The 19418-nt window shown below is 46.3% G+C and overlaps 1 protein-coding gene across 1 annotated transcript in view; it reads left to right on the top strand.

Moving 5' to 3' along the window:
• BOP1 (BOP1 ribosomal biogenesis factor) overlaps positions 1-19418 on the top strand; it is a 572762-nt gene that overhangs the window by 528174 nt on the left and 25170 nt on the right. The window contains exons 10-11 of the mRNA XM_085604482.1: positions 7858-7927; positions 8423-8555. Of these exons, the coding sequence (XP_085460608.1) occupies positions 7858-7927; positions 8423-8555 (203 nt within the window). The remainder of the gene's footprint in view (positions 1-7857; positions 7928-8422; positions 8556-19418) is intronic.

Genomic DNA, 19418 nt, shown 5'->3' with positions numbered 1-19418 from the left:
GTGGCCAATATATTTTGTGAACATTTTGCATCTTCAATCTTGCTTCCCTCTGCATGTATTTACATATTTTGAAGGAGCATTATGGGTGCTGTATGAACAGCTACAAATAGTTCAATATTAGAATGACTGTCACTAAAGCCCTGGTTCACAGGCAACTGCAGCTCCTTAGAGTGCTGTGCTTGCCCTAGGAGTACCGATTTTGCGTAAAGGAATCATTAAACACGTAAGAGATTAGTTCTATTGAGTTGTGCTTGGCATTTGGAGGCGGTAGAGGTTCCTATTTCAGCTTGAAGACCTTCCACAAAGGTGATGTGTCCCATTCTAAATGCTACTCTAAATGGTGTCATGATAAATCGTTTGTCGTCTTTGTTTGCAGTTATGCTAGTATAGGATGGACTGAAAATTGGTACGGTACATAGACACTTGGCTGAAATATCAGCCTGCTTATATTGCTTTGATCACGGATTTCAGCCCACTTATATTTTCCTGGTCATTGATTTCCGCCTGCTTATAATCGCTACATTATTGATTTCAGACATCCTATAATCTCCTGATCATTGGTTTCCACCCTTCTTCTAATCTCCTGATCCTTGGTTTCCACCTGCTTATAATCTCCTGGTGATTGGTTTCCGCCATCCTATAATCTCCTGATCATTGATTTCCGCCATCCCTATAATCTCCTGATCATTGGTTTCCGCCATCCTATAATCTCCTGATCATTGGTTTCTGCCTGTTTATAATCTCCAGGTCATTAATTTCCGGCTGCTTATAATCTCCAGATCATTGGTTTCAGCTGGTGTATAATCTCAGGATCATTAATTTCAGCCTTCTTATAATCTCCAGATCATTGGTTTCAGCTGGTGTATAATCTCAGGATCATTAATTTCAGCCTTCTTATAATCTCCAGATCATTGATTTCAGCCTGCTTATAATCTCCACATCATTGATTTCAGCTCGTTTAGAATCTCCAGATCATTGATTTCAGCCTGCTTATACTCTCCAGATCATTGATTTCAGCCTGCTTATACACTCCATATCATAGATTTCAGCCTGCTTAAAATCTCCAGATCATTGATTTCAGCGCGTTTATAATCTCCAGATCATTGATTTTAGCGCGTTTATAATCTCCATTTCATTGATTTCAGCCTGCTTATAATTTCCAGATCATTGATTTCAGCCTGCTTATACTCTCCAGATCATAGATTTCAGCTTGCTTAAAATCTCCAGATCATTGATTTCAGCGCGTTTATAATCTCCAGATCATTGATTTCAGCCTGCTTATACTCTCCAGATCATTGATTTCAGCCTGCTTATAATCTCCAGATCATTGATTTCAGCCTATTTATATTCTCCAGATCATTGATTTCAGCCTGCTTATACTCTCCAGATCATTGATTTCAGCCTGCTTATAATCTCCAGATCATTGATTTCAGCCTATTTATATTCTCCAGATCATTGATTTCATCCCACTTACATTGTGCAGATCATGGTTTCTTGCTCAGACTTACAATAGCGGCTAGATCTTGAAAAGGCTTTCAAAACAATTTCCACCAATGACTTTCACGGTTCCTCAGAGTGAGCTAACCTTGTATTGTCTTTACTTATAGGTTTCCCTTTGCATTGCTTCTCGAAGCACTAATGTTGGGATGCTCACGGTTATGCAAAATTGCAGTTTGGCAAAGCTGTACTTCTGAGATACTATAGACTATCCTCACCGACCCCTGACTCCTGTGGAAACAACTACTCAAATTCACTTTTTTCCACCATATTCTGTTTTCGCCTTTGTGAGGCACTTAAATACTTGGTGGAACTGATTTCCCTAACACTCTCCACTGTATCTTAGACCCACTGCTTTACTTCCTGTGGAGCCGGACTTAGAAACAACTGGGGTTGCACAGCGCTGCTTGGTGCCAGTGACCCTTTCTTGCTTAAATGAAGTTCCAAATCCAGTCTTAGAATCTGCGCCAACACAGAACATTGTTGAAGGTAAATAATTTGTTTTAACCTATTTTCTCAGGTAGTTGGAAGGGAGAAGGTGGCAGGACATGAACAACCAGCCAGTTAAATGTGGTGTATCATTTAATTGTTTGGGTTGAGGTCCAGTGGGGCTCCGTTACATCTTGCTCAGAGTTTAGTTTATTCTCTTGGTATCAAGCGTTCCATAATATTTGCAGTAGGTTAGTCCCATGGTTATGGTAGTCTTCTGATAACATCACATTGGCTTGTGGATTTGACTCCGTCTTTAAGCCAATCGGGCATCTGTTGCTGAGCTTCAGACTTCTTCTGCCAAAGCTCATCAAGGGCATGGTAATGGGCTGGGGGGTGCACTAGTGTCCACTCCTAACAACTTTGCTCCTGTGCCCAGTCCTCCGCTCCCCTTTCTTAGTCAAGATGTCACAGAGTCTCTGGCCACACGATAAGCTGCCCAAACCGATTTCTTCCTTGTTCCAGCAAGAGTTTATGGATCAAAACCAGACGCACAACAACCCAGAAACAATATCCTCTGCAAAGGGTTGGTGGGAGCAGGGGGAGGGGAAATCAGTCAAGTTGGGGTGGGGCCTGGAAGGCGGCTATCTCACCTAATACGGTCTATAGATCAGTCTATCTTTTTTGTGGTTCATTTACATCGGAGAACGCTATACCCTTGTGTACACTACACCTGCCCTGAGGTGCAAGTCGAATAACCTGTTCCCCACAAATGCTCATCATGCCAAAACCTGCTAGCTTTATTCCTGCCAGAGCAAAGGCACAGGAGGCACCCATGACATTTGTTCCCTGCAAGTGTGGAAAGCAGTTCACCATCTACCACAAGATCTCTGGTTTCCTCAAAGTTTGGTTTACGCTTCCTACAATTTTAGCTTTTTGATCACAATAACTTCACATCTCTGTATGATCTAATATTTGATCTGATTGGTGTGGTTTTAGTTCTCCACTTGCTGCAGGTTAAGAACATTGTGCTGCAGGTTTACTGCTCTAGAGTTTGACTTTCTTTGGGGTCTGCAGTGCTCTCTCAGTAAGTTTATGATCATTGCTTTCTGATATCAGTGAGCTTTGTTTAGAGCAGTGATGCTCAGGGACATTTTCTGTCTCATGGTATGCCACACAGCTTGGTGGATGATGCTTTCGGGATCAGGCTGCTTTTAGTAGCATGTAGTATATGATAGAGACATCTAGCTGCAGATTTCTTAACTTAGAATATCCCCAGGCGTCAGACTGAATCCGGAAAAAACTTTGCAGCAGCACCTCTGCGTGCTGGGGGACAGCGCCACACGACCCCGCCCTGACGTAGTCCACGTACGTGACGTCAGCGAGGTCATATAAGTCCCTCCCGGCGCGCTGACATCAGTTTCCTTCTTTTCCATGTGAGACGCGGATCCGGAGTGAGCGGTTCCTCTGGACTGTTTTCAGGCCTTGTCAACGCTTCGCGTCGGGGAATAGTGTGCGATGCCTTCGGGCTTTAAAACTTGACGCGACAAATGTCCGCGATGGACCCGCATCTTTCTGGGCGAGCACCATGACTCCACGGACTGCGAGGCGTGCCAACACCTATAGTCCATGTCTCGGCGCGAGCGCTGTATGAAGCTTCTCTCTGCGAGGTTGTCCAGGTCGGAGTCGTCTCGCCCCCTGGCTTCTTCAACAGCAGGTCCCTCCCGCCGCCGTCCGGCCTCCGGGGTCGCAGTTCCCCACTTGGTAAGTCGAGGTGCTTTCTCCGGAGTCTGAGCCTGTTCATATACCCCGGGCAGGCAGCCGTCTGGCCAGGGCCGGCGCCGTACCGGCGTCGGAGGCTCACCTCCTCGGCTCCGCCCCCGCTGCTTTCCACATAGTCGGAGCCTGGCATGGATAAGGTGGAGTCTGCGCTGGGCCGGTGCCAAAAGTCTGCTTTGCCTGCTCCGGCGCCTACTCCTTCCTCGGAAGGGGAGCTTATCATAGTCTCGGCGCCGTAGGGTACCGAGTCGACGCCAGACGTAGCTGAGTCGAATCTAATAACGCGGGGTTGTCGCCCACTTGCGTCACTTTGGCGCCATGTCGGCGCAGAATTATGGACTCTTCGCCAGAGGCCGCGGGAGAGAGTTTGGCGCCATCTTTTCGTCCAACATCACCAGACGGACTGTTGCCGGTGCCCCCCTTGGAATTTATTGAGCTTCCTCAGGAGCTCCCAGATCCGGCAGGCTCTTCGCCTCCCCCGGATCCGGCAGGCTCTTCGCCTCCCCCGGATCTGGCAGGCTCTTCGCCTCCCCAGGAACAACGTCAGGATCCTCATTCTTCAATGGGACTCCCTTCTCTGGAACATTGGTCGCACCCTCACTGTCTGGGGAGGGTCGGTTTGCAACCCTCCCCCACTGATGAGTTGTTGTCCCCTCCACGGAGGGCTACTGAGGCCGGCGTGGCTTTTTTGATAGTGGTCTCACTGACAACCCGCATTTTGAGCATGCAACCCCCTTATCTGTTGACCTCTTGCTTGAGGTCCTTCATCGGGGGTCTGGAACTGTGGAGCCGCTGCTACCTTTTAGGTACCCGGCTGGCTTCAAGCGATCCGGTAGCTCGTTCAGTTTTGCACCGCCACCGTCCGGCTCCGCATGATCCGGTCTGTCTTTTTGTACACCCAGATGTGCAAGGGTTTGTGTTGCACACTGCTTTCCCCTCCCTGCCTCCTCTAATGCTTCCTCCCTCTCTGGAGTCCTGATGGCTAGAGTCATGGGGCAGTAACGTCTTTGCCTCCAGTAGTGCGGCCCTAAGATCCTTGAATACAATGTGTGTTTTGGCACAGGCTACTTCTGCACTGTGGGACTCAGTAGAGTCTTTGCTTTCGGCCACCTCTAACGGTGCTCGGGTTGATCTCCTTCGCCTCCTCTGGGATGGCTGCGACCGTGCCGAATTCACAATCCACTGCGCTTTAGATACTGTGGATTCTTTGGGACGTGCTATGGCGTGCTCTGTTGCCTTAAGGCGTCACGCTTGGTTTCGTGACAGTGTCTTCCCCGAAAATATCCGGGAGCGACTGGTTGACTTACCCTTTGATGGGGTTTTGCTGTTTGATGCTCACGCCGAATCTGCGGTTCATCGGCTCCTTGCGGGCTTTCGTCCCCCCCACTTAGGTCATCTTAGACCTTTCTTCCGTGCTGATACTTTTTCATTTCACACCCTTTAGCTGCGATCTGTGTTTTACATGGGCGGTGAGCCTTACGTCTTCTTTTCCTGTAGTCAAGGGTGATTACCCTTTTATTGGCATCCCTTGGATGCGTTCTGCTTTGATCTGCTGGTTGGTCCGTGCTCCACAGATTGCTGTGTCTGGTCCTCTGACTGTGGTGTTGAGCAAGTGGCTCAGCTCGGTAATGTCATACGGCTCGGAACTCATGTTCACGGGTTCGGTTCATTACTGCGCTCTTTTGGCCATGCTTATTGCCCTAAAAGGTTTTCCCCCATTGTTTGGGGTATGTATACTCCATGTGGGTACTGGTATGCTATTATTATATAGCCTTGCTTATCCCACCTGGGCCTGGAGACCCTGCGAGCTTCATGCGTTGCTTGGTGATCCGTTATATGGCGTTCTAGGTTTTTCCCTAGTGCCATATTCTAGCGCCATGGTTATCCTGCCTGTTGCCCGTTCCACCTCCTTGAAAGTTTTCTTGCTCTCCTCTTCAAAAACGGCTCCTACCTTACTGTACTTGGTATGCTCCAGTATGGACATAGTCATGCTCCTGGCTTGTTCTGTCTCAACATATTTATATATTTATACATTTATGTATACGTGCAGGTTGCTTTGGTATTCCTCTTACTGCATCGCCACCTCCTTTTCAGGGCTGCGATGTGTGGAGGAGCTTTTTTGTCTTGTTGCCAGTTACCCATAAAGTAATCCTTGCTCTTGCTTACTGGGGTGATTTCCCACTTTGACAAATGCTCCACGTTTGGTGTTCCACACCGTACGTGCCTTTTCTGGAGTGTTCTAAGGCTCCTTCCATTTGTTAACGCTACGCCTGGGGGGCAGCTCTTCTAATGATGGCCGTGGTCCTGGACTACTGCATACAAATCTATATTGTGGGTTGTTTCTCACTTTGGCTTCATACTGCCCGGTCGGGCACTCTTCAGCTTTTTGTGTAAGCCACTTTGAGGTCTCCGTAACGTGTTTCTACCTGCTTCAGCGGGTTTAACATTAATGCAAGTTGGCCCTATTCCCCTTTTTGGGATAGGATGTGCACTTGGCGTGTTTCTTGTCCCGCCGCCTATTCCAATAACTTTGCTCAGGTTCTAGCTCTTGCTTTTGGCACCTGCTCCTTCAGCCTTCCTTCTATGGGCTACTCTGTTAGGCTCTGGTTGCATCTCTTCTGGTTCTATTGAACTGAAGTCGGTGTCCTGATTGTGCGCCATTAAGCGGAGAGTGGTCTTTCTTTCTTTCTCCCTTTCTTTGCTCTGGTATATGGCTCAAGCCAAGCTACCTTCCCCCTTTTTAATATGGGTATGGTGTAGCGCCATTTTTAGGATATCTATCATCCCGTTATTTCTGCTCTTCCAAGCTGCTTGGGTTGCTGTCGGGCTGTTCCGCCACAGCCTCCCCCCTTTCTCCGTCACTCTGTTGCCAGATTGGAAGCTTGGCACTGTCTGTTAATCTGTTGCAGACCCACCTCCCCTTTGGGGTATGGCTGTGGTATCTATTCCAAGTTAAGGAATCTGCGGCTAGATGTCTCTATCAGATGTATCTGGTAGAGACATTGTCTAGCCACAGACTCCTTAACGCCCACCCAGCCTCCCTGTTCTGCAAGCGCCTTGCCAAGTGGAGTTCTCCGCTGGTCCCCCGTTACAGTTGGCATTGGTCTTTTCTCTCATAGGTGCTTACATTATTGCGTCCCTTTGAGACTTGCCATAATACCAATAACTCCCTCTCAAGGGTTTCTGTCACAATTCTACCGTTGCCTCCCTCTCACAGGTTTCTTATCTGTAGAACGAGGCCTTTTCCATTGTCCTTTACCAGGAGATTCCTCTTCTTCTCCTGCTGTCTTCCGCCTTCTTTGTTGGCTCAGGGTTCTGGGCTCCCCTACGGTGGTCTTTTTTGGGACTCTGTTCGCCTCTGTTTCAGACCTCCGTTACTACAGGGGCAGTGCCAGACTTTTCATTCCTGCGATGGACTGTTCTCTCGGCACGGTACTAACAGTCTACTTTTGTCTGTTATTCTGCGTGGCACTAACAGTCTGTCTCTGTCTGAGATGTTCTTTCCTTCTTACACTGGGAAGGGTCTTCGCTTAGCTTGCGAGGTTCTTTCTCACAGCTCTTTCACCTTAGGTAGGTAGTGTCTAACTCTGTCCCTTACGATGGTGTCTGCACCATCCTCCTTCTTTATTCACGAATTTTCATCCATCGCACACTGTTTCCATACTTTAACAGTTTTTTTTATTGGTGGCTCCACGTTGTGTCGCGGAAATGTTTCTCCGGAGAAAACTGATGTCAGCGCGCCGGGAGGGACTTGTGTGACCTAGCTGACGTCACGTATGTGGATGACGTCAGGGCGGGGTCATGTGGCGCTGGCGCGCAGAGTTGCTGCTGCAAAGTTTTTTCCGGATCCAGTCTGACCCCTGGGGATATTTTAAGTTAAGGAATCTGCGGCTAGACTACGTCTCTACCAGATACATTGTTACCGAAGGTAAGAAACTCTTACATTAGTGATAGTTGTCGGTATCCTCTACAAGTATTGGCAAGGGTAAATTGAACTTTATATCGACCATTAGTACATTTATACCTGTTGCTCACTAACCCAAGAGTTTGCTTGATGATCTGATGTTGAGTGATAAATGAAGCCACAAGATTATCTCCTTTTGGTTGTATTGTGACATAGGCTCTCATTCGTTGCATCTTTCATTTCCTCAGGTCTACCGCGGACACACCAATCTGGTGCGTTGTATCAGTGTGTCACCGACTGGGCAGTGGCTTGTATCTGGTAAGCTGTTACTTGATCTGATTTGATAATGTTTTTTTAAAAGCCTATGTATCACTTAGGTGGTCATGGAGAGCGCTCTGTTGTAACTCCAAACAATGGGCCATGGACTTGGGCTTCAGCCTGCTGGAGTGGAGCAAAGTGCTGTACATGGGTTTCAGTGATGCCCTGGTTATTCAAGCTTGTGCTCGAATGAAGTGTATGGTATGCATGCTACTGCCTCTCCTGACTTCAACATGGTAGGAATGTAGGGGCCACTTTGAAGGAGTGCTAGTGGCCACAGGATAAGGTTCTCCCAAGTTTATTCCTGTGTGTTTTGAGGAGACTTATTGTAATTTGTCACCCTGGACTCGCCCTTACGAGAAAATCCTAATTGAAAGACTAGACTGAGCGTGATGACATGATACTGGTCCTCTGTTGCGTTTAGATTCATGCACGAATTTGGGTCTCGGCACAGCAAATTCCCAAAATATATGTCATATATATGTTATTTTTTAGGCTCCGACGACTGCTCTGTGAAGTTCTGGGAGGTGAGCACAGCCCGCTGTATGAAAACCATTGAGGTGGAGGGAGCTGTGAAGAGTGTGGCGTGGAACCCCAACCCCGCTGTCTGCCTGGTGGCCGTTTCTGTGTAAGTGTTGTCTGAATGGTTCACACAGCTTGCCTCTGCACCTGCAGTAACTTGAAAGAGACGAAAGCTCTCAGTCCGACACAGGAAAAGTACTATTCATTCATCTATGAGCAAAGGGTAATTCTGCAAGTGATCACAGGTAGGTAGTTTCTGGCAGTCCTTGAGTTGTTCCTGCAGACTCTAGGGAAGCACTGACAGTAAAGGGTGGCAAGCCTGAGTTTGTGAGGGCGACATCAGCTGCCAGTACGGCGGTGGACGTAAGGTAATGATGGAGTGGTAGGTTGTAAATGAGAGGGGACTTCACCAGGACGTATGTTACTGAGGATTACGTAGAGAGACGTGAAACAAGAAAAAGCAACCCATCTATGGGTTCATAGAGATGTTGGTAACAGAGTATTGTCAAGTGCTGGTAACCAAACAGTTGTGTGTTCTGCCTTTCTTATGAATCGGTATTACTTTTTACCCAGGTTTATTTGGCATTCATACTGATATGTCTCAGCAGCAAAATGGTTGCCTGGCTCGAGTAAATGCAATTGAATGTTTAGCTTTCATTTCATTTTGTATGCTCTAAAAACAGTATGGAATAAAGAGTAATGGAAAGATGCTGTTATTTATCCTCTGAAAATGCCCCCCAAAAGAATTCTAGAAGTTCGAAAAATTAAACAGACGGAGCCTCGTGTGACAGGACTTGGCTCAAGAACTTTCGACATGAAGATCCAAGACTATCTTCAGCTCCAGAATACTCAACCACTGAAAAAAATAAAGCTGAAACTTTTTACTCTTAAGAGTGGAGGATATACCAAAAATAAAAACACAAACAATATATTAAAGAAGGGCAGCGACTTGACTTTCAAAACAGGCGAATGAGCTCAAAAGAACCATATAAGAATTGTGAATCCGATAAACCCAAAGAAGGCATCAGATGTCAACCTTGAAACAGTGGTGTTAGCACCCAAAAACATAAACATTTCGCTGCTCAAAACAATTAGAATAAAAAGTTCCTTTTGCACAGGCCTTAAAATTCCATATTATTCCAAAGACTGGAGATAAGAGGCAGAGGGCATAGATGAGACCGAGATAAGCAATCAATAACATGCCCTCCACATTCTTCACCTTATTAACGTCAACATACAGCCCATGGAATTGTGTAAGGCTTCCACGTCCTTTTAATGTAAGACACAGATATATAGCCCTCACTCCAGAAATGTCTTCCCAGCTTTCAAAGTTTCAAAAGGGAAAAGTGGTGAAAGAGTTATTACTCTGGACACTCTCGACTGCACCCGTGGAAAACTCTCTCATTACAGATCTTTGGCAACAGAAACCTTGTCTTTGGCAATCCTGCGTCTGATGCGTAGAACCAGGTCAGTTCTTCCCATGGCGCTCGTTTGTTTCATTCTCAAATCCACCTCTCCTTGATGACTATCCTGTTGCTGATGAAGGCCTCTTTGATGCTCTCTACTTTGTGTGGTATAAATGTGACTGTGACAATCTCACCAATGAAACATGTATTCATAAAGTGCATGGTCACCTCAAGGGTATTTTGGCTTTAAAAGGCAGATGTTTGTTGTTCCACTCAATGGCACTAGTTTCAGTGACCTTGAAAGGCGACGTGAACCCACCAGGATTTGAACCCATGACTGTGAGATCAAATATGGATTCCTGCCCTGGATGCATTACTTCACTGAGCCGTCAGACCGGTTTTGATGGATCCCATGACTGTCAGGTTGAGGTAGAGGATTTGCATCCACCATATTTCTTCAGCCCCCACCCTATCTATGTTGTCTTCTGTCCATGCTCGGGTCTAAAGATGAGGACCGAATTGCAGTACAGAGTCAGAACATGGTGGGAGAGAGGGAGCAGCTCCTCCCTAATTCTGAGAGTTACATGACTCTATACAGAGGGCAGTGAACTTGCATGAAATGTTTGTGGCCTCCAAGAGGGGAAATTATGTCTCCTAAGATGTTAGTGGCCATACCTCCACATGTCTCTTTAGCATTTATGGATGCAAGTCTTATTATTTGGAAGTGACTCATACGTTCCTCCAGGTCAGGTGCTCAGTCATCTGTATTCTAGGCCTAGGCTTAGATCTACCAGTCACTGTAGGTGCTCATTGTAGTGCCTGTAACCTGCCTAAAGTCTCAAGAGTCCAGATAACCTGCCCCGGTCTCCGTCTAGAAGGAGGCCTAATGTCACTTAAAGTTAGAAGAGGACTACAGATCTAGACACCCCTTGGACATGTGGCACATAGTGTGCATGTGCCTTGGCAACAGATTTTCTATGTATTTTTTGCTGGGCATACATTTTCTGTCAAAGCCTGTCATCCTGGGTATAACTGGGTTTGGGACAACCCTTACAACAGTTACTATTGTTAGCCGTGTGCACTTTGTCTTACAGCCAATCTAATTTTATACTTGTGGTTTGGGCTGTTTCTGATTTTCAAGTGAATTATTCCATATCCTTGTCAATGTTATTTTCCACTCTTGGCTACAGCTTTGCATTACAATTTTGAACCATCCAAGTAGCAAGGGAGGGAAAGAGGATCCGCCCAAATGAGAAAGAACTGCACCAAACAAATGCTGATAAACTGACTTTGTGAGCAGTCAGTCGCTCAGGGGATATTTCGTTTAAATAGCGTTCCAACCTGAAAACCAATACAGTCTACCCCGGGCCCAGTACTTTGTGAAACATGCAGATACAATCCACATAGATACAAGTGACAGACCATGTAGAATACTCTGTCGCTTCATGAAGAAACCCTTCAGGGCTGGAGTTAAAAATCACGGAACCCAAACACTAGCCCACGGACTGAATAAGAAAGCAAAGACCTTAGTGATGTTGTGACACTCCGGCAACCTTACCCGGTCAACTTATGTGTCTCAGAAGCACTGATCATAATCCCTGCATGGAAGCCATCTCTTCAGTAGGAGGACCAAACGGAAAATCCAAATCAGAATATCCTAATTCAGCATTCTCCAGTATTGGATCTTTCATATATCCACATGCTTTAATCGGTCCCCATCGAGGTGGGGGTCCCACTGTATCTTTTAAAGCTGTAGAAGTAGTAAACATAGCTTATAATGATTAAATACACTGGCTTTAATAGGTTATCTACATATTTTATAAAAATCCAAACTCCTAAACACACCAAGGATCCAGAGGACTCGCCAGCCTGTCTGGTTGGCCATCTGAAACCAGACTCTGTCATCACACAGGTTGCACAGCGCCGATCAAAGAACCCTTCTACACCCATATCAACCCGTCTGATAAAGGAGGCAGACGCCTTAATAACATTGGGAAGACGTTTTCAACTATGTCAGGAACTACAGTGCGGGCGGCCTATTTGCTGGCATTACTAGGCAGATATGACTGCCAGATGTGGTCCGACATCGTCACATAAATGGATTTTCTGCCAGAATGCAAAAGGGCAGAGGCAAAAAAGATTCTGTCGGAAGGAGAAAGATCCTTGTCGGAAATCATAGATTGCGCTGTGGATTTATTTGTAATAGGATTCCGACAACTGGCAGCATCGGCGGTCCTTAGACGACAAGGTTGGGTAAAGGCTGCAACATTTAGCACTGAGGTGCAAAAAAACATATTTGATATGCCATATGGTGGTGATGCTCTGTTTGGCAAGCACGTTGATGAGTCCTTTCAAGCAATCAAGGCAGACACTGACACCGCAACATCTTTGGGCAAATTACAATCTTGAAAAACACGCTTTTGAGGGGCCTGTGGAAGAGGCAGTTATTTGCATCAAGGAGGATACGAGAGGTATCAGACTTATCAGCCCACACAGTAGCCCTTAATGCCAAGTTACCAGCAACACCAACCATCTAGGACACTGTCAGCGGCAGCCTACTCCAAGCAGGAACTAAGATGAAGGCAGACAGCACAAACAAGACACACTGGCGGAAAACTGTGATGATGCTATAGTGTCAGTTATGCCCCCTACAGCACATCATCCGGTGGGAGCAAATATGTCAACATTTTCTCGTCAAAGGTGGAAAATGCCATCAGACAAACGGGTTCTGGATCTCATCACATATGGTCACACGTTAGAGTTCACCCAGATTCCACCCGCCACTCCACCAAAACAAAGGCACCTACCACATCTCCAGCTACTCCAGAAGGAAGTGCTAGCTATGCTTATCGGGGCTCACGTTCCTGTCTCAAATTCCAGAATATCATTACAACAGATGCTTCTGTAGAAGGTTGCGGGGCCCATTTGCAGGATCTCCAAATCAATTGGAAATGGACTCTAATGCAATCAAAATTACACACAAACTTCCTGGAGCTCCGAGCAATCTCCCTTGCCCTCCAAGCTTTCTTACTGAAAACCAAAAAGGATCTTTAGTGTTGATACGAACGGACGACTCCACCATTATGCGCTACTTGAACAAACAAAAAGGCACATGATCTCGTATCCTGTCGCAGGCGGCGCAAGAGATATGGACATGGGCATTAGAGCATCAATTAACACTACGTGCAGAACATCTGCCAGGAGTGAGCAACAGTTTGGCAGACACTTTAAGCAGAACAAGTCATAGCTGTCACAAGTGGCAACTAAATCAACCCATTCTGAACACAATCTTCCAGCGAGGCAGACCAAAACTAGATCTCTTTGCATCTCAAGAGAACTGGAAATTTCCAGTTTTACACAAGCTGGAAACCTCACGAAGGGTCGTGGGGAATGCGTTTTCGATCAGATGGTCAGGGATCTTTGCTAAAACCTTCCCACGATCCCCCGCGTACCCAGGCTTCTCAGAAAGATGGAGAGGAAGCTGTCAGATGATAGTCATTGCCCAATGGTCATGCAGACAACAATGGTCCACAGAACTTCTACTGCTGTCAAAGGAGAATCACATTCAGCTGGAACCTCAGAAGGATTTGCCATCGATGAGCCACAAGCAGGTAGGTACTTCATCCGAACCAGACTTCTCTGCACTTATCGGTCTGGCTCCTGAATACCATGAGCTTTAACATTTGGATATCTCACAAGTCTGCAGAGATATCCTTGCCAGGGCGAATAACACTAACAAAACATATAGACTAAAATTGAAGCGCTTCTGCTTATGGCGCCAGAGGTCAAAGATTCACTCTATATTATCAACTTGCCATGCCTACTTTCTCTGGCTAGATCAGGCCTGGTTCACTCTTCGATTTACATACACTTAGCGGTCATTTCAAGATACAGAGGGACTTCTGGATCTCCTTCATTATGGTCTAACAGGCTGATAACACAATTACATACAATTATTCAGAGTATTCCCTCCGATAAAGGCGCCTTCGCCAACCTGGCAACTTAACACAATACGGTCACAGTTAATGAAGAGCCCTTTCCAACCTATTTACAAGTCAGAACTTTTTAATTCCTAGCATGGAAAGTAGCTTTACTTCTAGCTCTGACATCTGTCTGTGAGTGAGATCCAAGCATTCACTATAAAGGAACCTTTCTTACAGTTTAAGGATAACACTCGGATTCTAAGAACTAATCCCAAGTTTGTTCCAAAAGTTCAGATGGATTTTCATCTGAACGAACCTGTTGTACTTAAGACATTTTTCCTGAATCAGCAGACACCTGCGGAATGAACTCTGCATATACTAGATGTAAAGAGATGCTTAAAGTTCTATTTGCATTGTACAAAGCAATTACGGACTAAAGCTCAAATATTAGTCACATATGGAAACCATAACAAAGGAGGTCCGGTTTCCAAGGCAAGCATAGCACGATCGATATCTACAGCTATTTAATCCTGTCACTCTAGTGCTGGCAGACGTTTGAGAGAAAAGGCTAAGGTGCACTCTACTAGAGCGGTCTCTACAACAGCCCTGTTTGCTGGAGCGCCTATTTAACAAGCATTGGCATAGCCAATAGGTCTCATCTTTGGGACCTTATAAGTGTTTAGCCATGCATCACATCATCAGACTACCCAAAGTGTTACAAATGCTCAACCTAAAATAATTAAATGAAAACAATCTGAGAATCATCAACTACCTTCCAGAGAAAGCCTGGAGCACGTGATGAGGTTGTGGTGCACTCACAAAGAATCGAAAGTGTGTGTTGCAAGTTATGCTCATGCAATGTGAGAGCACACAGTGATCACAGTGAGTTACTCTGCATAAACACACAACTTACATATTACTCTCCATGTCAAGCCACCAACAAGAAGCACAGTAAGCTGCACTACTCCGCCACCTTATAAACAGCCCACAAACCAGCTACTCTTTCCATCACTCCTTGACTTTGACCATCGGCAGCACTCTGCTTTCCTTTGGCTAGGTTTGCACTAAAAAGATACCACATACACACATACAAAGTGAAAAATACAAGATGAAAACATTAAAACAACAGCTTATGGCCCTTTCACAATCTCTGAACAGTTGCAAATGAGCAATACATTTCTCTAAGGAAAGTGACAACCTCCTGCTCCTCCACCAGAAGTAGTACGTTTCTGACCAGCTCAGCCTCCTGCCAAGTTTGCCTCAACACTTCATATACGCCACACAAGAAATTTACACATGCTTTAATTTGCCAAACTTGTACCGTCTGTAAGCTGTGGTAGTAGGCACTGCCCCCAATGGAAATACAGTATAAAGATATAGAATCAAGATCAAGAACGCTCAAAAGATATTCAAATACACTAAGCCATATAACATCATTACTTCCCATTTCCACCTATTGCTCTTGTCACCCATAAAGAAGGGACTCCTGGACAGGGAAGCACATTGCTCTCCCTGGGCAGCTGCAGCGCCGTTCGCGATCTGAGAGAGACCGTGACCACCATGCACTTATAAGCCTGTTGTTGCTCCTGCTCGCGAGACTCTGACGTCTCACCATTACCACAGGTTCACATTTAGAATGCAAGCGAAGAACACTAGATACAGCAGCCATATTGAGTGTGTAAGTGAACACGACCTACCTTTTATTTATTTATTTATTTATTTATTTATTTATTTTTTTATTTTTTTATTTTTATATATATATATATATATCACAGCACAGTGACACAGTGATGGCTACTACAGTTTTGGACACTGCTAAATTGGCTTACAGTCTGATCTATCGTGCGTGCGAGTCCAAGAACACAAAATAAAAAAAAATTCTAAATTTGACAAGTACAATCAAAAGGGAACAAATCAGCCTATACATTATACCGGCCACACTGGGAAGTGCTCAGTTATTTTCATAGAGTTTAATGAAACAACAGTGGGGGGAGCAAGAGAAAGCAGAACCAGCGGGTTCCAGAAACAGAGTTTAAAGGCAATCTTCTTTGCAGCTACAATAGTAGAAGGCAGCTTCTTTGTCCCTCTAAAGGTGTACGCCCTGGGCGTGGGCCTACCACGCACATGTTGAAGGCCAGCCTGCTTCCTTGACCCCCTCCTCTACAACTAACAACTTGGCACCCGCATGACAGAGCCAAGATGTGGGTGACCCAAGTGAGAGATGGGCTCTATTGGCCATAGTTGCTGACCATGGAACTGGGGAACCAGGTTTGAGTCCTGGCATCAGCTCAACGCCCTCTGATTCCAGGCAAATCCCTTATACAAAATCTGACCTTAGCTAATGTAATCTGGTGCTCACATAGTGAGATGAAGTTGCATTTCTATAGCTTGTATAACTCCTGACAAGACGTTGAAGCCCTCTAGTGCCCCCGGGGCAAGTTCACACTATATAAAACAGCAACAAAAAAAATGTTTGTATGCAGAAGCCAGTCATTGCTGTTATGGAATCATCCAGGGACAGATTTGTTAAAACAAAAGATAATCTCAATGTATTTAACAGCTAGGGAACCAAATATCTTTCCGCCCAGGGTACTATCTGATCTAGGTTTGTCTCTGGTCTGGGGAGAACGAATTAAACCTAATTTACTGCGAATTTACTTTATTTTTATATTTTAACATCTGCCATCTCTGGACCATGGCACCTTTCATTGCCAAAGAGGACGTTTGTGGCTGGAAATGACGCAGTCATGCCGTGAATACTGACTTTTTACTTTATTCATATTTTTACAGATTTATATAGCTCAAACTAGACACAAAGGTATTGGACTGCTTTACATGGGCACTAGTTACGTTAGACCATATTCGCTTTCTAATTTTGGCACAGGCAGGGTAAGTGATTTACGATTCACAGAATGTTGAGATGACGTTGGGACCTGACCCGCTTCTGCAGAGCTTCATGGAATGAATGAAAACAATAGTGTGTGTGTGAGTGAACTAGGGGGGTGAGGTTTGTACGTAAAGTCTGAAGGACAACAATATCACGCCTTAAACACAGCACACTGAGGGTGAGATGTCAAACTCGTGCTTACTGCAGCACCTCCGGCCTTGGCTCAGACCCTGACCCGGGGCAGAGCAGGTCAGACCCTACCCTGGCTCTGGGGGCTTCTCTTGCGTCCTGGCAGTGTAAACTTGTTTCAGTTCTCACCCATGCACACTTCATCGCCATCCTGCACTTACCGGCTTAGGCATTTAGCAGGCCGGGTCAGCTGGTATGGGGGTCCCACGCTCTGCACCTCTCTTGCAGCTCTCCACCGTGGTAAGCTCATGCACTATACGGCAAAAAAATCTGTTTTCACTGACTGAGGCGCGCAGACCTCTCGCTGCCCCCTGCTTCTTTAATTACTGTCTATGGCATTCCAGCCAGAAGAGGGGAAGGAAAGACACAGACCCTGCTAGCTCTGTGCCTGACGCTCAGCTCAAGTCGCACGCCATTTCCCCAACAGGAAGATGAAAACTTGAGCCGGCTTCCTTTTAACAAGCTGTCGCCATTGCGCTTTCACTTTAATGAAAAAACAAAGTGCCTACACCAAGTAATGAAGGAAACAGTATAACGCCGCAAGTAAAAGATCCAGTCGGGATGGGCCGTCCAAAAAGCAGACAGGGCGGTAATAAAGAAGCCTCATTCTCAATCGGAGGCCAGCGTTTTGCATAAAGGATGAAGCCAACCAATCAAAAAGATGGGCGTGTCTTCAAACCCACTACAGAAATATATCGATTACAAGAGGCCTTGCAGAGCGAGGAGCGCATGCGCGCTCCAATTCTAGGCGAGACCTAAAAAGCATATGCCGTACAGCGACTTGGAAAAATAGGCACACGTTCACTCAACATTATTGCCTGGAAGCGTCGCAACCCAGTGATGCAGCTGTGGGACAAGCAGCGTTAAGCCATCTTTTCCAATAAGGTTAGCCTTGGGCGATGATATATGTATATTTGTACCCACCATATGCAATTGTGATGTATATAAATATGAGCATAATATTACATTATATATATATGTGTGTGTATATTATGTTATGTAACTGCTAACTATTCTGTTTCAAGCATGTGAATCTATGAAAGATCCAATACTGGAGAAAAAACTTGTTACTTACCTGTAACTCTTCTTCTACAGAACTGGTATCTTTCATAGATTCACGTGACCCACCCTCCTCCCCATAGAAGCTCTCTTTCTTGTTAGTGGTGACTATTTTCCATAAGTTCTTGAAAATCTAAGGAAAGATGTCTCTGCAGGGAGTGTTATGATCTGATTGGCTGGAGTTTTGTTCTTTCTAAATTATGTAGATAAGCCATTAATGTATTTTACAACAATAAGCTATGTATTCTACTTTAGAAGGTACCGTGGGACTCCCACCTCGACAACGGGGAAAGATTTAAGCACATGAATCTATGAAAAATACCAAAACTGGCGAACGAGAGGTATAGGTAAAAAGTTTTATATCTGTTGTGAATATGTTGAGAGCCTGTCTTGTGAATTCATTGTGCAAATGCTCACAACTCTGAAGCGGTTTGCACATGTGTATAAGCTACTGACCTGAAAAAAAAGAGGAAGTGGTCCATGGACACTAGGACGCCGCTTATGCACCTCTCAGTATGATGTTATTGTTGAGAGCACCCCCACTGCCTTAAAAGCGTCTGAGTAGCTGTCCCACTCACACTCTCTACATGTGGGTGAAATCTTTTGTGGTAAGGCTGCTGGCGCGGACTGCTGAATCCCCTTGTTGATGGCGCGGACTGCTGAATCCCCTTGTTGATGGCGCGGACTGCTGAGTCCCCTTGGTGGTGGCGCGAACTGCTGAGTCCCCTTGGTGGTGGCGCGAACTGCTGAGTCCCCTTGGTGGTGGCGCGAACTGCTGAGTCCCCTTGGTGGTGGCGCGAACTGCTGAGTCCCCTTGGTGGTGGCGCGAACTGCTGAGTCCCCTTGGTGGTGGCGCGAACTGCTGAGTCCCCTTGGTGGTGGCGCGAACTGCTGAGTCCCCTTGGTGGTGGCGCGAACTGCTGAGTCCCCTTGGTGGTGGCGCGAACTGCTGAGTCCCCTTGGTGGTGGCGCGAACTGCTGAGTCCCCTTGGTGGTGGCGCGAACTGCTGAGTCCCCTTGGTGGTGGCGCGAACTGCTGAGTCCCCTTGGTGGTGGCGCGAACTGCTGAGTCCCCTTGGTGGTGGCGCGAACTGCTGAGTCCCCTTGGTGGTGGCGCGAACTGCTGAGTCCCCTTGGTGGTGGCGCGAACTGTTGGGTCCCCTTGGTGGTGGCGCGAACTGCTGAGTCCCCTTGGTGGTGGCGCGAACTGCTGAGTCCCCTTGGTGGTGGCGCGATTTGCTGAGTCCCCTTGGTGGTGGCGCGATTTGCTGAGTCCCCTTGGTGGTGGCGCGATTTGCTGAGTCCCCTTGATGATGGCGCGAACTGTTGAATCCCCTTGATGATGGCGCGAACTGTTGAATCCCCTTGATGATGGCGCGAACTGTTGAATCATCTTGATGATGGCGCAAACTGCTAAATCCCCTTGATGATGGCGCCAACTTCTGAATCCCCTTGATGGCGCCAACTTCTGAATCCCCTTGATGATGGCGCGAACTGCTGAATCA

This window comes from Triturus cristatus, chromosome 5_1 (assembly GCF_964204655.1).
Source record: "Triturus cristatus chromosome 5_1, aTriCri1.1, whole genome shotgun sequence".
Taxonomy (NCBI): Eukaryota; Metazoa; Chordata; class Amphibia; order Caudata; family Salamandridae; genus Triturus; species Triturus cristatus.
Note: the sequence above shows the minus strand (reverse complement) of the source record. Positions and strands in the feature narration are given on the sequence as shown.